We start from the raw sequence: 18,444 nt of genomic DNA, 5'->3' as shown, positions 1-18,444 counted from the left end.
CTTTTCAATGGTCTGACTTGTTTAATTTAGTAAAGTTCTGATTTTGTTTGCTACTGTCATTGGTTACCGGACTAATGCAGCATCCCGCGTGCCATAGGCTCCTGTAGTCAGCTGCTCTTTGCCGATCTTTTAGTGAAACAAACCAGGCAAGTAGCCAGAAATATGGGGGGGGGGGGGGGGGGCCGGAATGATTTCTAATAATAACAATAATAATTGGTTTTGTGGAAAGGAAATGGCGCAGTATCTGTCACATATATCGTTGGACATCTGAACCGCGCCGTAAGGAAATGGATAAAGGAGGGAGTGAAAGAAGAAAGAGGTGCCGTAGTGGAGGGCTCCGGAATAATTTCGACCACCTGGGAATCTTTATCGTGCACTGACATTGCACAGCACACGGGCGCCTTAGCGTTTTGCCTCCATAAAAACGCAACCGCCGGGGTCGGGTTCGAACCCGGGAACTCCGGATCAGTAGCCGAGCGCCCTAACCACTGAGCCATCGCGGCGGGTCACAAAATGATTTCTTCTATAGGCGGCGGGGATGCGGGTGTTGTTGTTAGCTGTTGTGAACAATTAGGTGGTGCATGCCGTCAAGACCACTGCCAAGAGAAAAGGGGGGAAGGGGTTGTGAGCCGGTTTGGGGGAGTCCCCCTCCCCTCCACCAAATACGTGCCAACTACATACCTGTAGGTTCGAACCCGACAGCGGCGCACACGTTTCGATGGAGGCGAAACGCAAAGAACGGCCGTGTGCAGGGCGGTGTCAGGTGGTCTAAATTATTCCGGAGCCCTCCACTACAGCTTTTTTCATAACCTATATGTCGCTTGGGGACTTTAAGCCCCACAAATTACTGATTGCTAAAAGCTCTCCCTACGCGTTGCCACATTGCCCGCTGGACAGTTGTGTGCGCCCCCTCCAAACACAGACAAGTAATGGCGCGAGCGCGCGCCATTACGCGAAGCGAATCTAGTGTCTCTTTAAATAACTGTGGCGGCGGCTCAGTGGCTGTGACCCTTCGGCTGCTGAATCCAAGGTCTTGGGTTCGATCCTAGCCACGCCCCGTGTGCTGTGGGCTGTGCGATGTCATTGCTGTTTAAAGATTACCCAGATGACCTAAGTAATCCGGAGCCCTCCACTACGGCGTCCTTCATAGGTGGGACGTACAGTCTTCGTCAAAAGTACGCAGCCCAAAGGGTTTGCTTCTAAGCCCTACAGCCGGGCTCCCCTTGCATACTCAGGAACCCTAATCTCGCGAAGGCGGGAGGAACTTAAGTCCTTAAACCTCCCAAGCTTACCACTGCCAAATGTGCTAAAGAGCCTCGCTACACGGCTTGGAAGCGAGCCCATCGAACTATATATTTTCTACAAAGACTGCACATTATACCACACTTTTAACAATTAACATCTTTTTTTTTAATTTAACAGCAGAGGCGCCCATTGACTCTATGCGTTCTTCGCGTGGCTGCCGGACTGCACACCAATGACCGCAGCCACCGCCATGCTGTTAGCGTCTGTGTTAATAATAATAATAATAATTGGTTTTTGGTGGGAAAGGAAATGGCGCAGTATCTGTCTCATATATCGTTGGACACCTGAACCGCGCCGTAAGGGAAGGGATAAAGGAGGGAGTGAAAGAAGAAAGGAAGAAGAGGTGCCGTAGTGAAGGGCTACGGAATAATTTCGACCACTTGGGGATCTTTAACGTGCACTGACATCCCACAGCACACGGGCGCCTTAGCGTTTTGCCTCCATAAAAGCGCAGCCGAATCAGTAGCCGGATCTCCGGATCAGTAGCCGAGTCTGTGTTGCTGGTTGCGTTTTCTGGTTGCGTTTTCCAGTGGCTTCGGGAAAACTGTACGTGCGCGATGTGCGTCTTTTACTAAGTGATGATTGCATCGTGTGGCATGTGGTCGCTCTTTCAGGTTCCGGTCCGATACCCCTGGGCGGCGGCGCTGGCAGCAGCGGCTCCGGGAGCGGCGTCACTTCCGGCGGAAGCCTTCTGGGCTCTCGGGGCTTCGGCTCCAAGGAGCTGGCCAATGGCGACTCGCCGCTGAAGCTGCTCCGGCTTCGCAAGAAGCTCAAGTGCCGGCGCCGGGCGTGGGCCACCGGTGAGTGAAGGGGGCGCCACTGTAGCCGTGCTTACATGAATGCGACAGAAGTCGACTCGAGTCCCCCTCCTTTTTGAGGGAAAGAGCAGGTTTTTTGAGATGGAAAGGCTTGACTGGTCCTCTGCTCTTTACCTCGACGTTTTTGCACTTCCCTCAAAAGTGGGACTGGAGTCGACTTCGGTCGCATTCATGTAAACGCGGCTTGTGCCTAACCTCCCTCCGGCGTCAGCCTTCGCCGTTTTCATGGTCATTGACGTTCGTCAGTTTCGCACCATGTGCAAAGGTTTCTGGTGAAACGGAAAAAAAAAAATACGTGGGCTATTTCCATCTTTCTGCTCGAAAAACTTAGAGATAGCTTTTCACCTCTGAGTCACATTTGGGCACTACATATCAACAGTGACATACGGGGTCGTGCGTCTTAAAGACGCCTCAGAACGAACGCCGATTTCGTAGATACAAGGTCGTCATGCTGTGTGCTGAAGTAGCTCTGCAAGTGCTTGGTGGCTGGTTAGTGATGCGGAAGCCTTTAGATGCCTCATCCTCACGAAAACCGGACCTCCCCATCTCGACGCGAAAAACGAAAACCGACACGAATCCGACACGACATCGACCCTTAAACCGGACCTCGTTTTGTAACGTAGCGACGTTACAGAATTTTGCCATTATTCGAAACGATTTGAAGTCATCACGGGCTGGGAATTATGAATGTTAACCGGTAATAATGCTTATACTTACAACTGCAACAACTACAAAGGAATTGAATAGAACTAGAATAGAACTGGAGTAAAATCATAATGGAGTTGCAGTGGAATTACAATGCATTTGAATTACTCCCAGGTAAGTTTCTTAAGTGCCTCAGGTAATTTTTTTTAACCTTTCCAGGTTTTTCATGGGCATTCTGAAGCATCTGAAATTTAAAAAAAAATAATCCGTTCTGCGCTTTTGTATAAACGATTGACCGTGATATTGTATTCCTTTGGTTACGTTGGGCGCTGCAGAGAGATGGTGCCAAGGGTGGTCGCGTGTTGTTGTGACGTCACCGAGCCATTTTATTACACCTGATGTTGACGGCACAAGAGCGGTTGTGCGAATAAAATTAGAATTAAGCGACTTAATTCGTTCCACGGAGCCTTGGAACTTCCGGACCGCGATCTTGCGTCTGAGTCATGTTCCCTTATTAAATCTAAAGCTCTCGCAGAGCCCCATGAGAACGCGCGCGGGGCTTGGTGTGCTGGCGTGCCAAGATTAGCGCAGTAACTCAATCTGTTGTTTGACGCTCTAATTTTGCGCCGGGACCTCCTCGCGTATAATTTGATCAGCGCCTTTTTCTAGTTCATTAGTTCGTTATCGCTAATGAACTCCAGGTTCTTTCACTATGCCTTTTATTTCACATGAAACTAAAAGAATATTGCAGATGCTTTGGTTATGAAACTTGCTTCTTATCTCTCTTAGCGTCAGATGCGGTTATTAGGTTGAAAGCATAAGCATAGTATAAAGGAATACCATGTCAGCAGGCAGCAGTTGTCGGTGTTCTGACACGTGCGTTTGCGTATCTCGGGTTGCGATGCACCGACCCCGCGTGCGTAAGCCTTGCTCTGCGATTGGTGCGATTGGGAAGCACATTTTGTGGCGGTGAACGCGGGAACGACGCCTACCTCGTGCTCCGTGATTCAGCCGTTTGGTGGCGCCGATAAGCGTTACGTAAGGAACAATGCAGTGCTTTCCAGTGCTCAGCTTTTGACGTTTGCGCAGTCTCACTTAGCCATATTAGAGAGCTTTAACATAACTCGACCCGCGGCCGCTTCTATCGGGAACCAATGCCCGCGCGCAGATGCCGTGGTGGCGCCAGATGTCAGCGCGCGGAATCGGACCGCACTGGATTAAATCTCAAAATTTTCGCTCTTCCTCTCATATCTCTATGATAAAAGTCTATTAGATTTTTAGGATAGCGTGTACCGCTAAAGCGTAGCGAGAGCCGTTAAAGCGCATCCGCAGGTCGCCTTGAAGACGCCAGATGGCGCTAGGTGCCGGCTAGCTGCGTGCATTTATGCCACGTCGGGACAAATTAGCACGTGAGCACTGGTGGCGTGCTGTAAGCGGTAGGCTGGTTAGCTTTTATGCTTGATCACGTGCTTCAGAGGAGGGATAGGTTGTTCTGGCTTGAGTCTCTTGACGACAGCTTTCGAGTGCCATGCATCTGGGTTGTGTTCGGAGCCCGCGTGTTCTTACAGCTATATACAGTGCTTGTCGATGGCAGACGTGCTCTAGAGTAAGCAATGATAAATCAGGCTACTTAAGCAGCTCACATTGATAGAGTGAAGCTAGGACTTGAGTGAGCGAGTCTTTAAACTGGACAGGCGGTCGAACGCATGATGAGGTCTCGCTGGCTGCGCGAAGATTGCAGTAGCCGGTTTTCATAATGCGTACCTGAATGGATAAACATAGGTCGCATTATGTTTCGACGGGGAGACGTAGTTTTAAAAACGTCTGCGAGAGGATTTCCTGGCGGTCGGCACAAGAAGTTCAGCGCCTTGCGCTGTTGTGAATCGCGCGAAATTATAGCGGCAGCCATCTTAACTGTCTTTATCGGATCAGCGCCGCTAGCGTGGATATTAAATTCAGGTGCGCCACCGACTGATAGCGCGCTCCGTAAAACGGGAACTAAAAAAAAAGAAAATCATGTTAATGTTTTCCGTCTTCCGAGCAGGGCGGGCATATTTAGAGGGAGAAGGCCATCTCTCTCCCCCGCCTCTTTCCGGAGTGGCTTGGTGTGTTGGCAAGCGGTGCACAGGCGAATAGAGAGAGAGGGTAAGGGGGGAGGGGGGCAGAAGTGTTACACAGCCCGCAACATTGGTTCGGTGGCGGCGCCCACCAAAACTAGAAGGGGTGTGTAATGCGTGCGCTCCGGACTTTTCCACTCCTCTCGGAGTCCTGTGTTATTAATGCCGCCCTCTTCCCCCGGTGCGCAGGGGGGAGGAGGATCTTTGTTTTGCCCTTCTCTCGTCTTCCCCGCGTGTCCGCCTCCGCTGCCTGCGGAGGGAAGGCAAGGGTGTACCCTGTAATTCAACCGCTCCTCTGGGCATTGGCGCGCCTGCGGTGCCTGCTTCTTTTTTTTTTTTTTTTGTATGTCTCTTTCGAAGCGCGCGTTCCTGTCCTTTTTATTTCTACATCTTCGTCCTCCGCTCCAGCTTCGCCTCTAGTTGCGTCTGCCCCGCACCCGGTCGGTCGGCGGCGGCAAGCAGGTCTGGGTCGTTGAGCCCTTCCTCGGCGAGTGCGCTTTCACCGCCAGCGGCGGGGAAAGCCTCTCATTTTTCTCTAGCGGCCGCTGCGTCCTCCTTTCCTGCAGTGCTTTCCCTCGCCTCGCTACCCCCCGCCTCTTTCGAAACCCCCGCAAAGATGGCGGTGCCCCTGTTCGTCGTTCTTGGAGGGAGGGAAAGTCCCGATGGAGCAGCGAGGAAAAGAAAAAAGAACGGGAACGACAGAAGGGGCTCGCTGCAGGAAAAGAGAAAGCGTTGGTTGTTTTCTTTTTTTTTTTGAGACGGGGAGGAAATGACGAGGTGGAAGAGGAGCGTAGAAGACGAAGAGGAGGAATGCAGGCCGTACAGAAAAAAAGAAAAAAAAGAGGGGGAAACTAAGCGAGAACGATGGTTGTGTTGCTGTAGTTGTGTATGTGCTCGCGCTGGAGGAAGGGGAAGGTAGAGGGCGCTGCTGAGTGTTTTGCCTCGTCCATTTTTTCTTCTTTTGTTACCTCCTCGTTCATTGTCGTCCTGCCGAGCAGACGACCAGGAACGCTTTTCCGGGGAGTGTCTTCGTCTGCTGCTAGCTCGTTGCATCCCTTGCTTGCTTGCTCTATGAGGTGTGTGTGTGTGTGTGTGTGTGTGTGTGTGTGTGTGTGTGTGTGTGTGTGTGTGTGTGTGTGTGTGTGTGTGTGTGTGTGTGTGTGTGTGTGTGTGTGTGTGTGTGTGTGTGTGTGTGTGTGTGTGTGTGTGTGTGTGTGTGTGTAATGATCGCAGGAAAGGAGAAAAGGGCTGAGTCGTAAAAGGGGAAAGCCACCCCGTTTCCATCTTCTCCGAAGAGGACGGCGAAGAAAGGCAGAATAAAGAAAGGAAATTTAATTGTAAAACGGAAACCGAGGGTGTAACAGTAAGTGAATGCTTCTCGCTCAGAGGGGAATGCGAAAGCCAGAATGCAAACAAATGAAAAAGAAAGGAGGAAGGCGTGGTTCGAAAAAAAAAGTATTCCTAGGTGAAAAAGGTGCCCTTGGTGAAGGCGGCAGAGCGCTCGGAAAAGCCGCCCGCTCGCCGCGAGCAAAAGTTGGGAAAATGAATGTGCCGAAAGAAAAAACACGATGGCGGCGCGTCGTGTGTTTTGGAATAAGAGCGCGGAAGTAAAATGAATCGCCAAAGTCTTACGGATGATGACGATGAGATGGAAGGTGCGGGGGGGGGGGGGGGGGGGAGAAATGAGTCGACAGAAGCGCCGCTCTGGCGGTGAAGGCTGGTACATAAGGCGACAACCATCGCTGAAGAAATTCGCATGGACGAAAAGCGCCAACATCGCAGGCGAAGCATATAGCGGAGGAAAAGCGTGGAAAATTGAATCAAGCGTGAGATGGGAGCGAATTGAAAATAAAAGAGCAGAAAAAAAAGATGGCTGCCGAACGAGAAGAGGGAGTAAATGCAGTTACTCCGTGCGTAAGAAACTAATGAAGGGCCCGGCGGAAAAGGCGGTGTAAGTGTCGGCTCCTTTGTCGGTTCGATGATAAGGAGTTGTGAGCGGGAAACACGTGAAAATGCGGTGTATGCTGAGAAGAAACTTAGCGGCGAATGCCAGCAGTGTATAGCTCGTTATACTCCAGAAAAGCCTTTCTGCTAACAAAGCGATGAAAGAGCTTGTGATGGAAACGCTGATTAGCATCCATTCAGCTGATTGAGAACGAAATGCAGCGCTGATGATACGAATGAAGTTGGAAAAAAAAAATGAAAGCCCCGAAATGTAAAATAAAAAGGCAGCTGGCGTCGCTAGCGCCAACGAGCCAAGGAAAGTCGTGCGCGGAGTAGGGTACGGAGTGGGTTAACGCTCACATATATAGAAGTGATCATAATCTACTTAGCATTCAGATTCCAGGGAGTCCTCATACCACTCATGGCGCAGTGGTGCAGCGGTTTAAAAGCTATGCGCCACTGCTCCTTCAATGCGAGGTGTCTCCACCGGTGGGGCTTGTGAGACCCAAGTTGATCTTCGTGAGCAGTCTCTCGCGAGCAATCATTATTTTAACTGCCACCTGCATGCAACGGTTGTCAGTTTGCCGACAATCGGGTGGGCAGGTTGTGATGACTTCACCACAAAGCCACGTGACCTAGTTGGCTCACCGGCCTCTCCTAGGTTGCTTCTCTGAGAATTTTTCGTGGGTTTTACAGCGACAGCTGTTAGACGCCTGTCCCTGGCTTGCGCGTCTCTGTCGTCGGCGTAACCGGTGGGTACGTTAATGACATCCGCCGGGTGGGTGGATGTCATGAATGCACCCAACGGTCATTAACAAACTCACCTTATACCGCGATCAACCTGGGTCGCATAAAGCCTACGGGTGGCTCTGTTTGGAACAGCCGCCTGCCAGTGCTGGTGTGAATCACGTGACCACTGGTGCAGTGGTCACGTGACTAAACGCCTAAACAGATATCGCTGAATCTCGCGTTACGTAGTCGTAACCGTCCTGCGAGTTATTTCAAAAACGTCACGGTCAACGACGCGCCGACACAAACCCCTGAACGCCTATCGCGTTAATAATGGAAATGGTAGTTTTGTAGGAATGTGTGCAGTACGGTGCGTAATTATCGACGGGGACACATTGACGAGGCCCGCTCTGAAGCACTTAACTTTGAATATAACGAAGACAAAATTGACGCGGCCCTTCTCAGTGAGTATTGCGCACCGGGGGCAGGTGTTTTTGCGGACGGCCGAGGGAAATACTGCCGCGACCAACAACGGTGCATGCGTTCCACGCAGCGAGCTATCCGTTTCGCCAGTGGGTCTTCTCCGATGACAGCTCGGAGGGAGGGGGTTGCTTGTTTTAGCGATTCGCGCTTTCTAGAGCGTGCTTGCTTTTGCCAGCCTGGAGCTCGTTCTCTCCGTGTTCCCCTCAACAGAATTATCATTCTTCTCCGTGGCCCTGCATTTCTTTCGGGCGCATGCGGTGTTTACGCGTGGACTCCCTGAACTGCTTTGCGCTGCGAGTGGCGACGGCGAAGCGTGGTTGGGAAATTTGCTCGCGTCAGTTTTGCAGTTTCGTTTGTTTGTTTGTTTGTGTGCTTTTGTGCTTTCCAACAAAGAGACAACGTAATGAAGAAACAAGGAAAATGAGGAGGGAATTTGGGAAACAACAATGGAAAGAAGGACTGATGGATGGAATGAAAGAGAACCCCGAAATGGATCCGGAAACTATGAAAAAAAAAATAGCCCCGCCGCGGTGGCTCAGTGGTTAGGGCGCTCGACTACTGATCCGGAGTTCCCGGGTTCGAACCCGCCCGCGGCGGCTGCGTTTTTATGGAGGAAAAATGCTAAGGCACCCATGTGCTGTGCGATGTCAGTGCACGTTAAAGATCCCCAGGTGGTCGAAATTATTCCGGAGCCCTTCACTACGGCACCTCTCTCTTCCTTTCTTCTTTCACTCCCTCCTTTATCCCTTCCCTTACGGCGCGGTTCAGGTGTCCAAAGATATATGAGACAGTTACTGCGCCATTTCCTTTCCCCCAAAACCAATTATTATCATTATTAAACTATGAAAATAAGGCAGGGTGGAATAGAAACAGAAAACACCAGGACGCCTAATTCTATTCTACGTTGGCAGTGAGATAACATTCGAAGCTGCAAATAAATACCTTTGCTGGAACCGACTAGCGGGGCTCCTGAGACCAGCTGCTCTTCCAGAGGCCTTTCCATACACCATCTGCCACGGTTGTCAGGTGAAGGCTCCACGCTCAGTGTACCTCGATGCCAGCGCCGCCGGGGTGGAGACAACTTCACTGGCGTCGCCATATTGAATCACACGGGATCAGCGGCGCTAGCGTCTGTAACGGCGCCGTTCATGCTCTCGGCGCGCTTCAAAGTGCTTTAACTTCAAAGGCCTTTTGCAGCGAGAGCTACACTGGGCTACCAGTCGAGCATTTCGCGGTACATGGGGGAGAGGACAGTTGTGATTAAATATGGCGGAGTCGCTTAAGTTGTCTCCAACGTGAACGGTGGCGATGGCATTGAGGCACCCTATCCACGCTCGCACCGAAGCGCCACTTGCGACGTTCAGGTGAACTGCTTAAGATCGTCGTGGTAGTTAAGTAACAAAAAATAAAAATAAAATAGAACGGAAAGGAAAAGATGTGCCCAGTAGTGGAAATCGCTATCAGTATATCTAATGCCCCCAACCGGCGGCGGATGGAAATAAAAGGGACAGGGAGTTAATAACGCGGGGAAGTGCAGTGGGAAGCGATAGCGATGAAAGACGGGGAAGAGTTGGTTCCACTATACTTTCAGGTATTTTATTTATTTATTTGTACCTCAAAGGCCCTCAGTGGGGCATTACTTGAGGGGTGGGCTGACGAAAGTATTGAGTAATTAGTTATTCGATTGATGTCTTGAAGTGGTCAGGGGCGTTGTGTTGTGCAGTTTCCTTTGGCGAGCTGTTCCACTCTCTGGCAGTCTGGCTGAAGAATGACCTGAGATGGCGTGAAGTGGATGTACAGCTTTCGGCCGGGTAAATACGGCTTGAGTGACGGTTGGCTGGGGTGATGACGGAAGTGCCCAGTCAGTGGTGGATGGCAGAACATACGATAAAGGCAAATTCTAGTTATGCAACTTCTTTCCCTCACCGCCATAAAATTGTAGCGTATAATGCACGTTATTTGGTTCGGCATTTGCCTACGTTTGTAATCGAAAAACTCGCTCGGAGCAAAGGTCCTCTTACGGTAAAGCTTGAAAGTGAGGCACATGACTAAATGAAGCTTCTGTCTTTCTCTGAGGGCGACCTGAATTTCAGCCAGGTGGCGTGACCTGTATTTTCGGTCTTCAGCCGGTACCAGTGCTGAATCTCCGCTTCAAAACCTAGCCATTCCCTATGGCCACTGCGCGGTGGTTGGCAGCAGAATGCACTGCTTCGTTTAGATTTTTTATTTTACCTCTTGGTCATCTGCGCATATTTGGTACTGCATCTGCTGCACTCATTTTGTTACCAGGCGCTCGTGCTGTTATAAACCGCAAGTTTTATATCTCGCTGCCTACAGCAGTAATAAGAGTCAGCTCTGAATTTTGACCCAATCAAACCGCCGGATGTCAATGCTTGGACGCCGTGGGGACTTCAGCTAAACCGGCATGTGATCAAAGATCTGTGGCCGGCACGGACAGAAACGAGGCGGCGGCGGCCGGATTCTTTCCTCTGCTAAATTGAAAGCAGCTTGGAGGCCCCGTCGGGTCCCCGGGTCGTCTGCTTCTCGCAGCTGTTAGCGATCCCTCTCGGCAGCCCCGTTCGCCTGTCTTTCATTTACTTCGCTCCGTCTTCTTTGCCGTTCTTGTAATCCCGTGTTCGCTGCCGCCAGCCCACACCCAAGTGGCTCCCCCCCCCCCCCCCCCCCCCTTCTGTTTCTGTTTGCAAAGAAGCCGCAAGAGAAGAGATACGTGACCACGGGAACGTAGGTTTTCGCGCAGAAAAGGGCGCGGTAGTGAGGCAGTTTGGACCGCAGAGCGAGCAGCAAGCAAAGCAGCGGGCAGACGTGACTGATCGGTATCTTCCCTACCGGAACAGAAGCAGCAACAACCATCTTCGACGACGGACGAAGCGCAGATATATTCCGACCGACCCAAAGCACGCGACGAGCGAGCTTAGGCCTATCTATCCCGGTGCTCACGCGAGTTTTTCAACGCAGCTTCGTCCTTCAGCTCGCAGATGGCGCCAGCTAGCTCGGCAGCTGCTATGCGAGCGGCGTACTAAAGGGACGGGGAATGGTAGCTTCTCGAAGGCTGCTGTGCTTTGACTTAGCTTAGACGCACATGTTCCTCTCACGTTCGGGTTTTATAGGCTATATTTTTGTCTCGTATTTTATTCTCCTGATCGTTTTATTGCGTGCCAGCCTTTCGGCTCGGGAAGCTTATTGTTTTTTTTTTTTGTTCTCGCTCTAACTCCTCTTTTTCTCGCGTCCGAGCGCCCGAATTCATTTTCCGATCAGTCTTCTAGAGAGGGATTGCCTGCATTTTTTTCCTCTCCCTGGGCGCCTTACGTCAGGCGATCAGTGTTTGGGGGGTGCGGCGGGAGGGAGGAAAGCAGAAGGCAGCGTGCGGAAAAACGGAAGACGAAAGCAGATTGCAGCGCGCGAGGATGAAGGCATATAAAAGCGAAAGCCAAGTTCAGCCCTCGCTCGCTCCCGCATCGCGCCGCCGAGAGGGAAGGAGGCGTGTCCGCGTCCTCCTCGCCGCTGTTGCGCGGGCGAACGGGGGAGAGGGGAGGAAGTCGAACAACACGCAAGGAAGAGTCAGCTGTGTGTCGGGGCCCCGCTCTCTCCTCGGGTCGTCCGGCCGGCGGCCCGATCAATGGCGTCATCGGTGACGTAATCAGTGAGGAAAAGTGGGGATGGAGAGGGCAGCGGTTTCATGGTGGCTCCACCTCGGCGCGCGTTGATGAACTGGGAGAAACTGGTTCCTTGTTTTTGTTGTTGTTCCTTGGATTGGGTGAGGGGGCGATAGCTTTCTTCGCGCGGAGCGGCGTCTTTGCGTTTACAGCGAACGTCAGATGTCGGGCGTGTGCGTGTGTTTGTTGCGTGCTTCAGTTCATGTTTCCTGCTAACGGTTGAAGTATTCGTAGATATAGTTATACTACTAGTACTGCACAGATGTCGCACCTTTCGCTTTTGTACGGCACTTCAGTGCCAGTCTTCGACTTGTTTCGCCGCTTTCTTTGTGCGTTGGTTTTGTTTCCTACTCGTATTTTAAACTTCGTACTCGTGTGGTTTTGACAAACCTTATTTTAAATTTTACAGGGATTGAAAAAAATTGAAAATTGGTTTTTGGTGAGAGAGAGTTTTTGGCGCCGTAAATGAAGGGATAAAGGAAGGAGTGAAAGAAGAAGAGGTGCCGTAGTAGAGGGCTCCGGAGTAATTTCGACCATCTGGGAATCTTTAACGTGCACGATCGCGTGAGTGGAACGCAGGGTGAGCAATCATTATAGAAAACAGGCGACACAGCAGTTGAGCAAAAAAAAAAGAAAAGACGGGGTGGTAGTGGGGAGTGCAAACAGGGGGCAGCAGCACATCCATCTACCAGTTTTAAAGTGGACAGGTGAGACGATGCAGCTGTCTTTGCCTCCCCTGCCCACGTTGATATTTTAAACAATTTTTGGTGTCGCCTCGCTGAATTCTTTTTTTTCGCATGGCGTTTCTTTTTTTACTTTGGCTTTCTGTAGCTGTGTTTTTTTTCTTGCATACTTCTTTTTTATTTTATTTTTCCTCCCTAGCCTTCTTTTTCTCTTTTTCCTTTTCTCATTCGTCGGCATCTGCGTCCCCTTCCTTGTGTCCTGACTCACTGAGAAAATGCACGCGGCAAAAATAAAGGAGTGTCTGTAATGGGCTCGGCGGAAACTCGTTTCTCGCTCTCTCGGTTTCCTCGCAGCCTATGTGAGGGCGGGGGCATTGCTTTGCCGCTACACCGTCGTTAAAAAGGCACTGGACACCTCCCAGGAACATAGGTATGCAGGGTGTTTCAGCCAAGATTTAACACAATTTTTAAAAAGGCTTCTTTAGTTAGAAAAGCGTTTTTTTTTCGGCATAGTGTTTTTATGGAGGCGAAACGCTAAGGCGCCCGTGTGTCGTGCGATGTCAGTGCACGTTAAAGATAATAATAATAATAATTGTTTTTTTTTTTGGGGGGGGGGGGCGAAAGGAAATGGCGCAGTATCCGTCTCATATATCGGCGGACACCTGAACCGAGCCGTAAGGGAAGGGATAAAGGAGGGTGTTAAAGAAGAATGGAAGGAAGAGGTGCCCGTAGTGGAGGGCTCCGGAATAATTTCGACCACCCGGGGATTTTTAACGTGCACTGACATCGCACAGCACACGTGCGCCTTAGCGTTTTTCCTCCATAAAAACGCAGCCGCCGCGGTCGGGAACACGTTAAAGATCCCCAGGTGGTCAAAATTATTCCGGAGCCCTCCACTACGGCACCTCTTTCCCTTTCTTCTTTCACTCCCCCTTTATCCCTTTCCTTGCGGCGCGGTTCAGCTGTCCACCGATATGTAAGACAGATACTGCGCCATTTCCTTTCGCCAAAACCAATTGTTATTATTATTCGGAATAGCATTCCCAGCTGTGTAGTACATCAGAATACAGCTAAAACGTGTTTACTAGCAGGCTGGTTAACTACTATTGAATAGTTAGCTTTTTTTAACTTTTACCGTTAGGCTCCCCGATTATTGACAGGCATTAGCCCACCGTCAGTAATACCCATATCAGTTTTTGTAATTTCGAAAGCATGGCTACCGTCGGGGCTGTGGCCGAACAAATTTTGTATATTTCGACGAGAGTTTCGTGCACTGGAGAGGTTGCTTTGCCTGCGAGCTTCCGGAAAGTGTATGTACATTGGCGCGATATGGCCTAAATTTTTTGAAGCACAGTGCAGAAAGCAACCGCGTTTTCGAAATTTCAGACACTGATTTGGATATTACTTAGGGTGTACTACACTCCTGTCAGTAATTAAAGAGCTTAACGGTAATAGTTAAAATTTCATTATTAAATATTAGTTAACCAGCCTGTATTCTGATGTAATACACCACTGACAATGCTATGCTGGAAAATGAGCTCTTCTAACTCAAAATGCCTATTTTTAAGAATTTACACGTGTAAAGTCTTACGTGAGACACCCTGTACACCTGTCAGGCGGCTAGCTTTAGCGGATAAGTTCGAAGCATAGTGAAATACGACTTGTACTTTTTGACCCTGAGAGGTAGTTCGCTTGAACGAGAGGTCGGTCTCGTTTCGATTAAGCAGGGCAAATTTCAAGCATTCAGTTTATTCCTAAAGGCGTTAATTTCATAATACTGAAAAATCCGCGTGCACTGTGTGCTTCACAGCTTTGATGAAATGCCGCAATTCTTTTTGATAAACTTTTGCGTTCACCGCTCTCGACCTCGCAAATTGGGCGATTTAAATGCGTCTCTGTTTTCATGCGCTTTTATATTACAAATGCATGGCGGGCGGCAGACGCGCTATAAACATTTTTGTAGACACATTATTGTCTTTCTTGCGGAAACTCTTGTAAAGTTTCCTTGGAAAAGTTTCTATTTTTTTTTCAACTGCTCCTACCAGAGAATGGAAAGAAAACATGCATGCCATTAGGTTCGACTACTGCTCAATCTAGAAGCTAGTTACTTAACTATTCCAAACCGGAACAGGTGTGAAATCGTGAACTTTGGCAAGCCGCAGCATTGCAGTGTCCGAAGTATCGACGAAAATTGCTGCGTTGTGTGCCGAACTGATGTACTTTGGTTCTGAGGCAACACGGTATTACCTACCCAAAATGTTAACTGAACTGAAGGTTGCAGTTTGCGGAAACTGGCTCAACTAAAACACATTTGCGTTGCTTGTACGCAATGAAGTTCGTTGAACTGAAAGGTTCGTTATAGTGATACTTCACTGTATGCGGTACATGCAAAGAATAATTTCGTGTTTTTTTTTTAATCTGTGTTCCTGGTGATGAAAAGGAAAAAAAAAACGTCATGACTCCTTTTTCCTTCTTGTCTACTGTGTTGAAGCTCCAGTCCCCCCCCCCCCCCCCCCCCCCCCTTACCCGCCGCGGTGGCTCAGTGGTTAGGGCGCTCGGCTACTGATCCGGAGTTGCCAGTTTCGAACCCGACCGCGGCGGCTGCGTTTTTATGGAGGAAAAACGCTAAGGCGCCCGTGTGCTGTGCGATGTCAGTGCACGGTAAAGATCCCCAGGTGGTCGAAATTATTCCGGAGCCCTCCACTACGGCACCTCCAATTCTTCCTTTCTTCTTTCACACCCTCCTTTACCCCTTCCCTTACGGCGCGGTTCAGGTGTCCAACGATATATGAGACAGATACTGTGCCATTTCCTTTCCCCCCAAAAAACCAATTATTATTACTATTTTTAAATCTGTGTTCCTGGTGATGAAAAGAAAAAAAAATGTTATGACTTTTCCTTCTTGTCTACTGTGTTGAAGCTGCATCTTCCCTCCTCACCCCTTCCCCCCTGGATAGAGAGAATAGACGCCATGCTGAGGCGGATATTGACCCTGGCAATTACACCGGCGTCGAATAGCGATCGGCTCCTGATGCGTCGGCAGCAAATCAATCACGTGCGCGAGGCAGCCAATATACGAATTGGCCGCTCTCGAGGGCGGCAATCGATGTGCTTGTAGGGCGTCATTCTCGCGGCCTAGACCGGCGGCTTCTGCCGAGTGCGCTTGTGCACTGGTGTTGAACCGGTTTGACCGACTTGCCACCGCGTCCGCGGAGGCCTTCGGTATGCAGGAGGGACTGCAAAAAAAAAAAAATTATGATTCGGCGTCAAATTATGCGCGGAGCCTTAGGCCTGCCCCTACTGTCGAGCCTTGTTGATATGCCCCATGTTGAGCCGATCCCAGCCAATGCACGCCAGGTTGGGGATTGGACGATGACAGAGCACTGGCAAAAGGCAGTGCTCCAAGCTCGCATAGGGGTGAGGGTAGTTGGAATATTTGATAGCAGCTCAGGAAATTTCTTGGCTATGGGTATTCTGACGCACCTCAGTAAATAAAGGCGGACAGCGTTGATAGGGGCATTCCACATTGTGTGGTTGCAAAATATTGAAAATGAAAATTGGTTTTTTGGGGAAAGGAAATGGCGCAGTATCTGTCGCATCTTGGCGGACACCTGAACATGCAAAGAAAGGAAGAAAGAGGTGCCGTATAGTGGAGGGCTGTGGAATAATTTCGACCACCTGGGGATCTTTAACGTGCACTGACATCGCGCAGCACACGGGCGCCTCTGCGTTTCGCCTCCATCGAAACGCTTTTGCCGATATATATATATATATATATATATATATATATATATATATATATATGACAAAAACCAAAGCGCCAGTCCCGGTATATATATGCAGTCACTGGAACTTGAAAGCACAAAAAAAGGAAAATAAAACATGCAGCGCAATATGCGCAATCGGCGAGATCGCTCTGAAAGTTTGGCATGCCGCATAAACTGTGTTGAAAATCTTGTATGGGTGGTTCAGTAATTCTGCGCCCTAAACTCTATGGGAGGAATTGAATTATAATAATAATAATTGGTTTTTGGGGAAATGAAATAGCACAGTATCTGTCTCATATATCGTTGGACACCTGAACCCCGCCGTAAGGGAAGGGATAAAGGTGGGAGTGAAAGAAGAAAGGAAGAAAGAGGTGCCGTATAGTGGAGGGCTCCGGAATAATTTCGACCACCGGGGGATCTTTAACGTGCAATGACTTCGCGGAGCACACGGGCGCCTTAGCGTTTTTCCTTCATAAAAAACGCAGCCGCCGTGGTCGGGTTCGAACCCGGGAACTCCGGATCAGTAGTCGAGCGCCCTAACCACTGAGCCACCGCGGCGAGCAAGGATTGAATTGAAAATTGATCTTTGGGGACAGGAAGGGATAAAAGAGGGAGTGAAAGAAGAAAGGGAGGAAGAGGCGCCGTAGTGGAGGGGTCCGGAATAATTTCGACCACCTGCGGATCTTTCACGTGCATTGGCATCGCACAGCACACGGGCGCCTTTGCATTTCGCCTCCATCGAAACGCGGCCGCCGCGATCGGGAGGGAGGTATATGCAGCTTGATGTTTTCTGTCTGTAATGGATAGTTCTGTTCTGACAAAAAACTTCGGACAGTGTGTCGTGCCGCAGTGCTCCTATTTTAATTTATTCATATAGTGTTCTGCTCCAATACGCTAAGTCGCATTCCTTAAACTTGCAATTTGGCCCATGAAACAGGAGCGCTATGGCTGTCCTGTTTCGCGCAGGAATTTAGCTCAAAGGTGGTATGCTTAGCATCAGGGTAGGAAAAAGCACTGTGCATAATGGTTAACCCCCGTTACGTCAGTAGTGCGGACGAGACCTTGTATTGACCTCAGCTGTACAGTGTATCTGTTTGTGCGTAACGACTGACCGTCAATTCACGACCCGACTCGGAGGCTGCGTTTTTATGAAGGCAAAACGCTAAGGCGCCTGTGTGCTGTGCGGTGTCAGTGCGCGTTAAAGATAATATTAATTATTTTTTGGAAAAAGGAAATGGCGCAATACCTGTCTCATATCGTTGGACACCTGAACCGCGCCGTAAGGGAAGGAATAAAGGAGGGAGTGAAAGAAGAAAAGATGTGCCAGGTGGTCGAATGTATTGTGGAGCCCTCCACTACGGCATCTCTTTCTTCCTTTCCGCTTTCACTGCCTCCCTTATCCCTTCCCATACGGCGCGGTTCAGGTGTCCAACGGTATATGAGGCAGATACCGCGCCATTTCCTTTCCCCAAAAATCTATTATTAATTTTTTTCCGCACGGGGCATGCACATTACTTGGCTTATTTCGTGCCGGCGACCGGGGCTAGTGCAGCCTTCTGAGTGCATTTTTTATTCGCGCAGCAAAGCACTGCCTCTAAAGTCACACCAAGGGGAAGAAAGATACATGATGACAAAGACAGTGCAGGTTTCGTTATGTATGTTCTCTTACTATACATATTTTTTGTCTGCGGGTTCGATCCCGGCCGCGGCGGTCGAATTTCGAATAATAATAATTGGTTTTGGGGGGAAAGGAAATGGCGCAGTATCTGTCTCATATATCGTTGGACACCTGAACCACGCCGTAAGGGAAGGGATAAAGGAGTGAGTGAAAGAAGAAAGGGGTGCCGTAGTGGAGGGCTCCGGAATAATTTCGACCACCTGGGGATCTTTAACGTGCACTGACATCGCACAGTACACGGGTGCCTTAGCGTTTTTCCTCCATAAAAAGGCAGCCGCTGTCGGGTTCGAACCCGGGAACTCCGGATCAGTAGTCGAGCGCCCTAACCACTGAGCCACCGCGGCGGGTTGATATTTCGAAGGAAGGGAAATTCTAGAGTCCCGTGTACTGTGCGATGTCAGTGCACGTTAAAGAACCCCAGGTGGTCGAAATTTCCGGAGCCCTTCACTACGGCGTCCCTCATAGCCTGAGTAGCTTTGGGACTTTCAAACTCCCATAAACCAAACCAAACCTTATTTTTTGTCGCCTGTGCGCTTACGCGCAATGGTTTTCTGCCCGAGCGCAAACCCGCCGGGGAAAGAAGTCCGCAGATTTCACGTTG

General features: G+C 49.9%; 1 protein-coding gene across 2 annotated transcripts in view; it reads left to right on the top strand.

The window, feature by feature from the left end:
- jing (AE binding protein 2 jing) overlaps positions 1-18,444 on the top strand; it is a 161,595-nt gene that overhangs the window by 124,233 nt on the left and 18,918 nt on the right. For both annotated transcript variants that reach the window (XM_077637821.1, XM_077637822.1), the window contains exon 5: positions 1,920-2,105. In XM_077637821.1, coding sequence (XP_077493947.1) covers positions 1,920-2,105 — 186 coding nt within the window. The remainder of the gene's footprint in view (positions 1-1,919; positions 2,106-18,444) is intronic.

This window comes from Amblyomma americanum, chromosome 9 (assembly GCF_052857255.1).
Source record: "Amblyomma americanum isolate KBUSLIRL-KWMA chromosome 9, ASM5285725v1, whole genome shotgun sequence".
NCBI lineage: Eukaryota > Metazoa > Arthropoda > Arachnida > Ixodida > Ixodidae > Amblyomma > Amblyomma americanum.
Note: the sequence above shows the minus strand (reverse complement) of the source record. Positions and strands in the feature narration are given on the sequence as shown.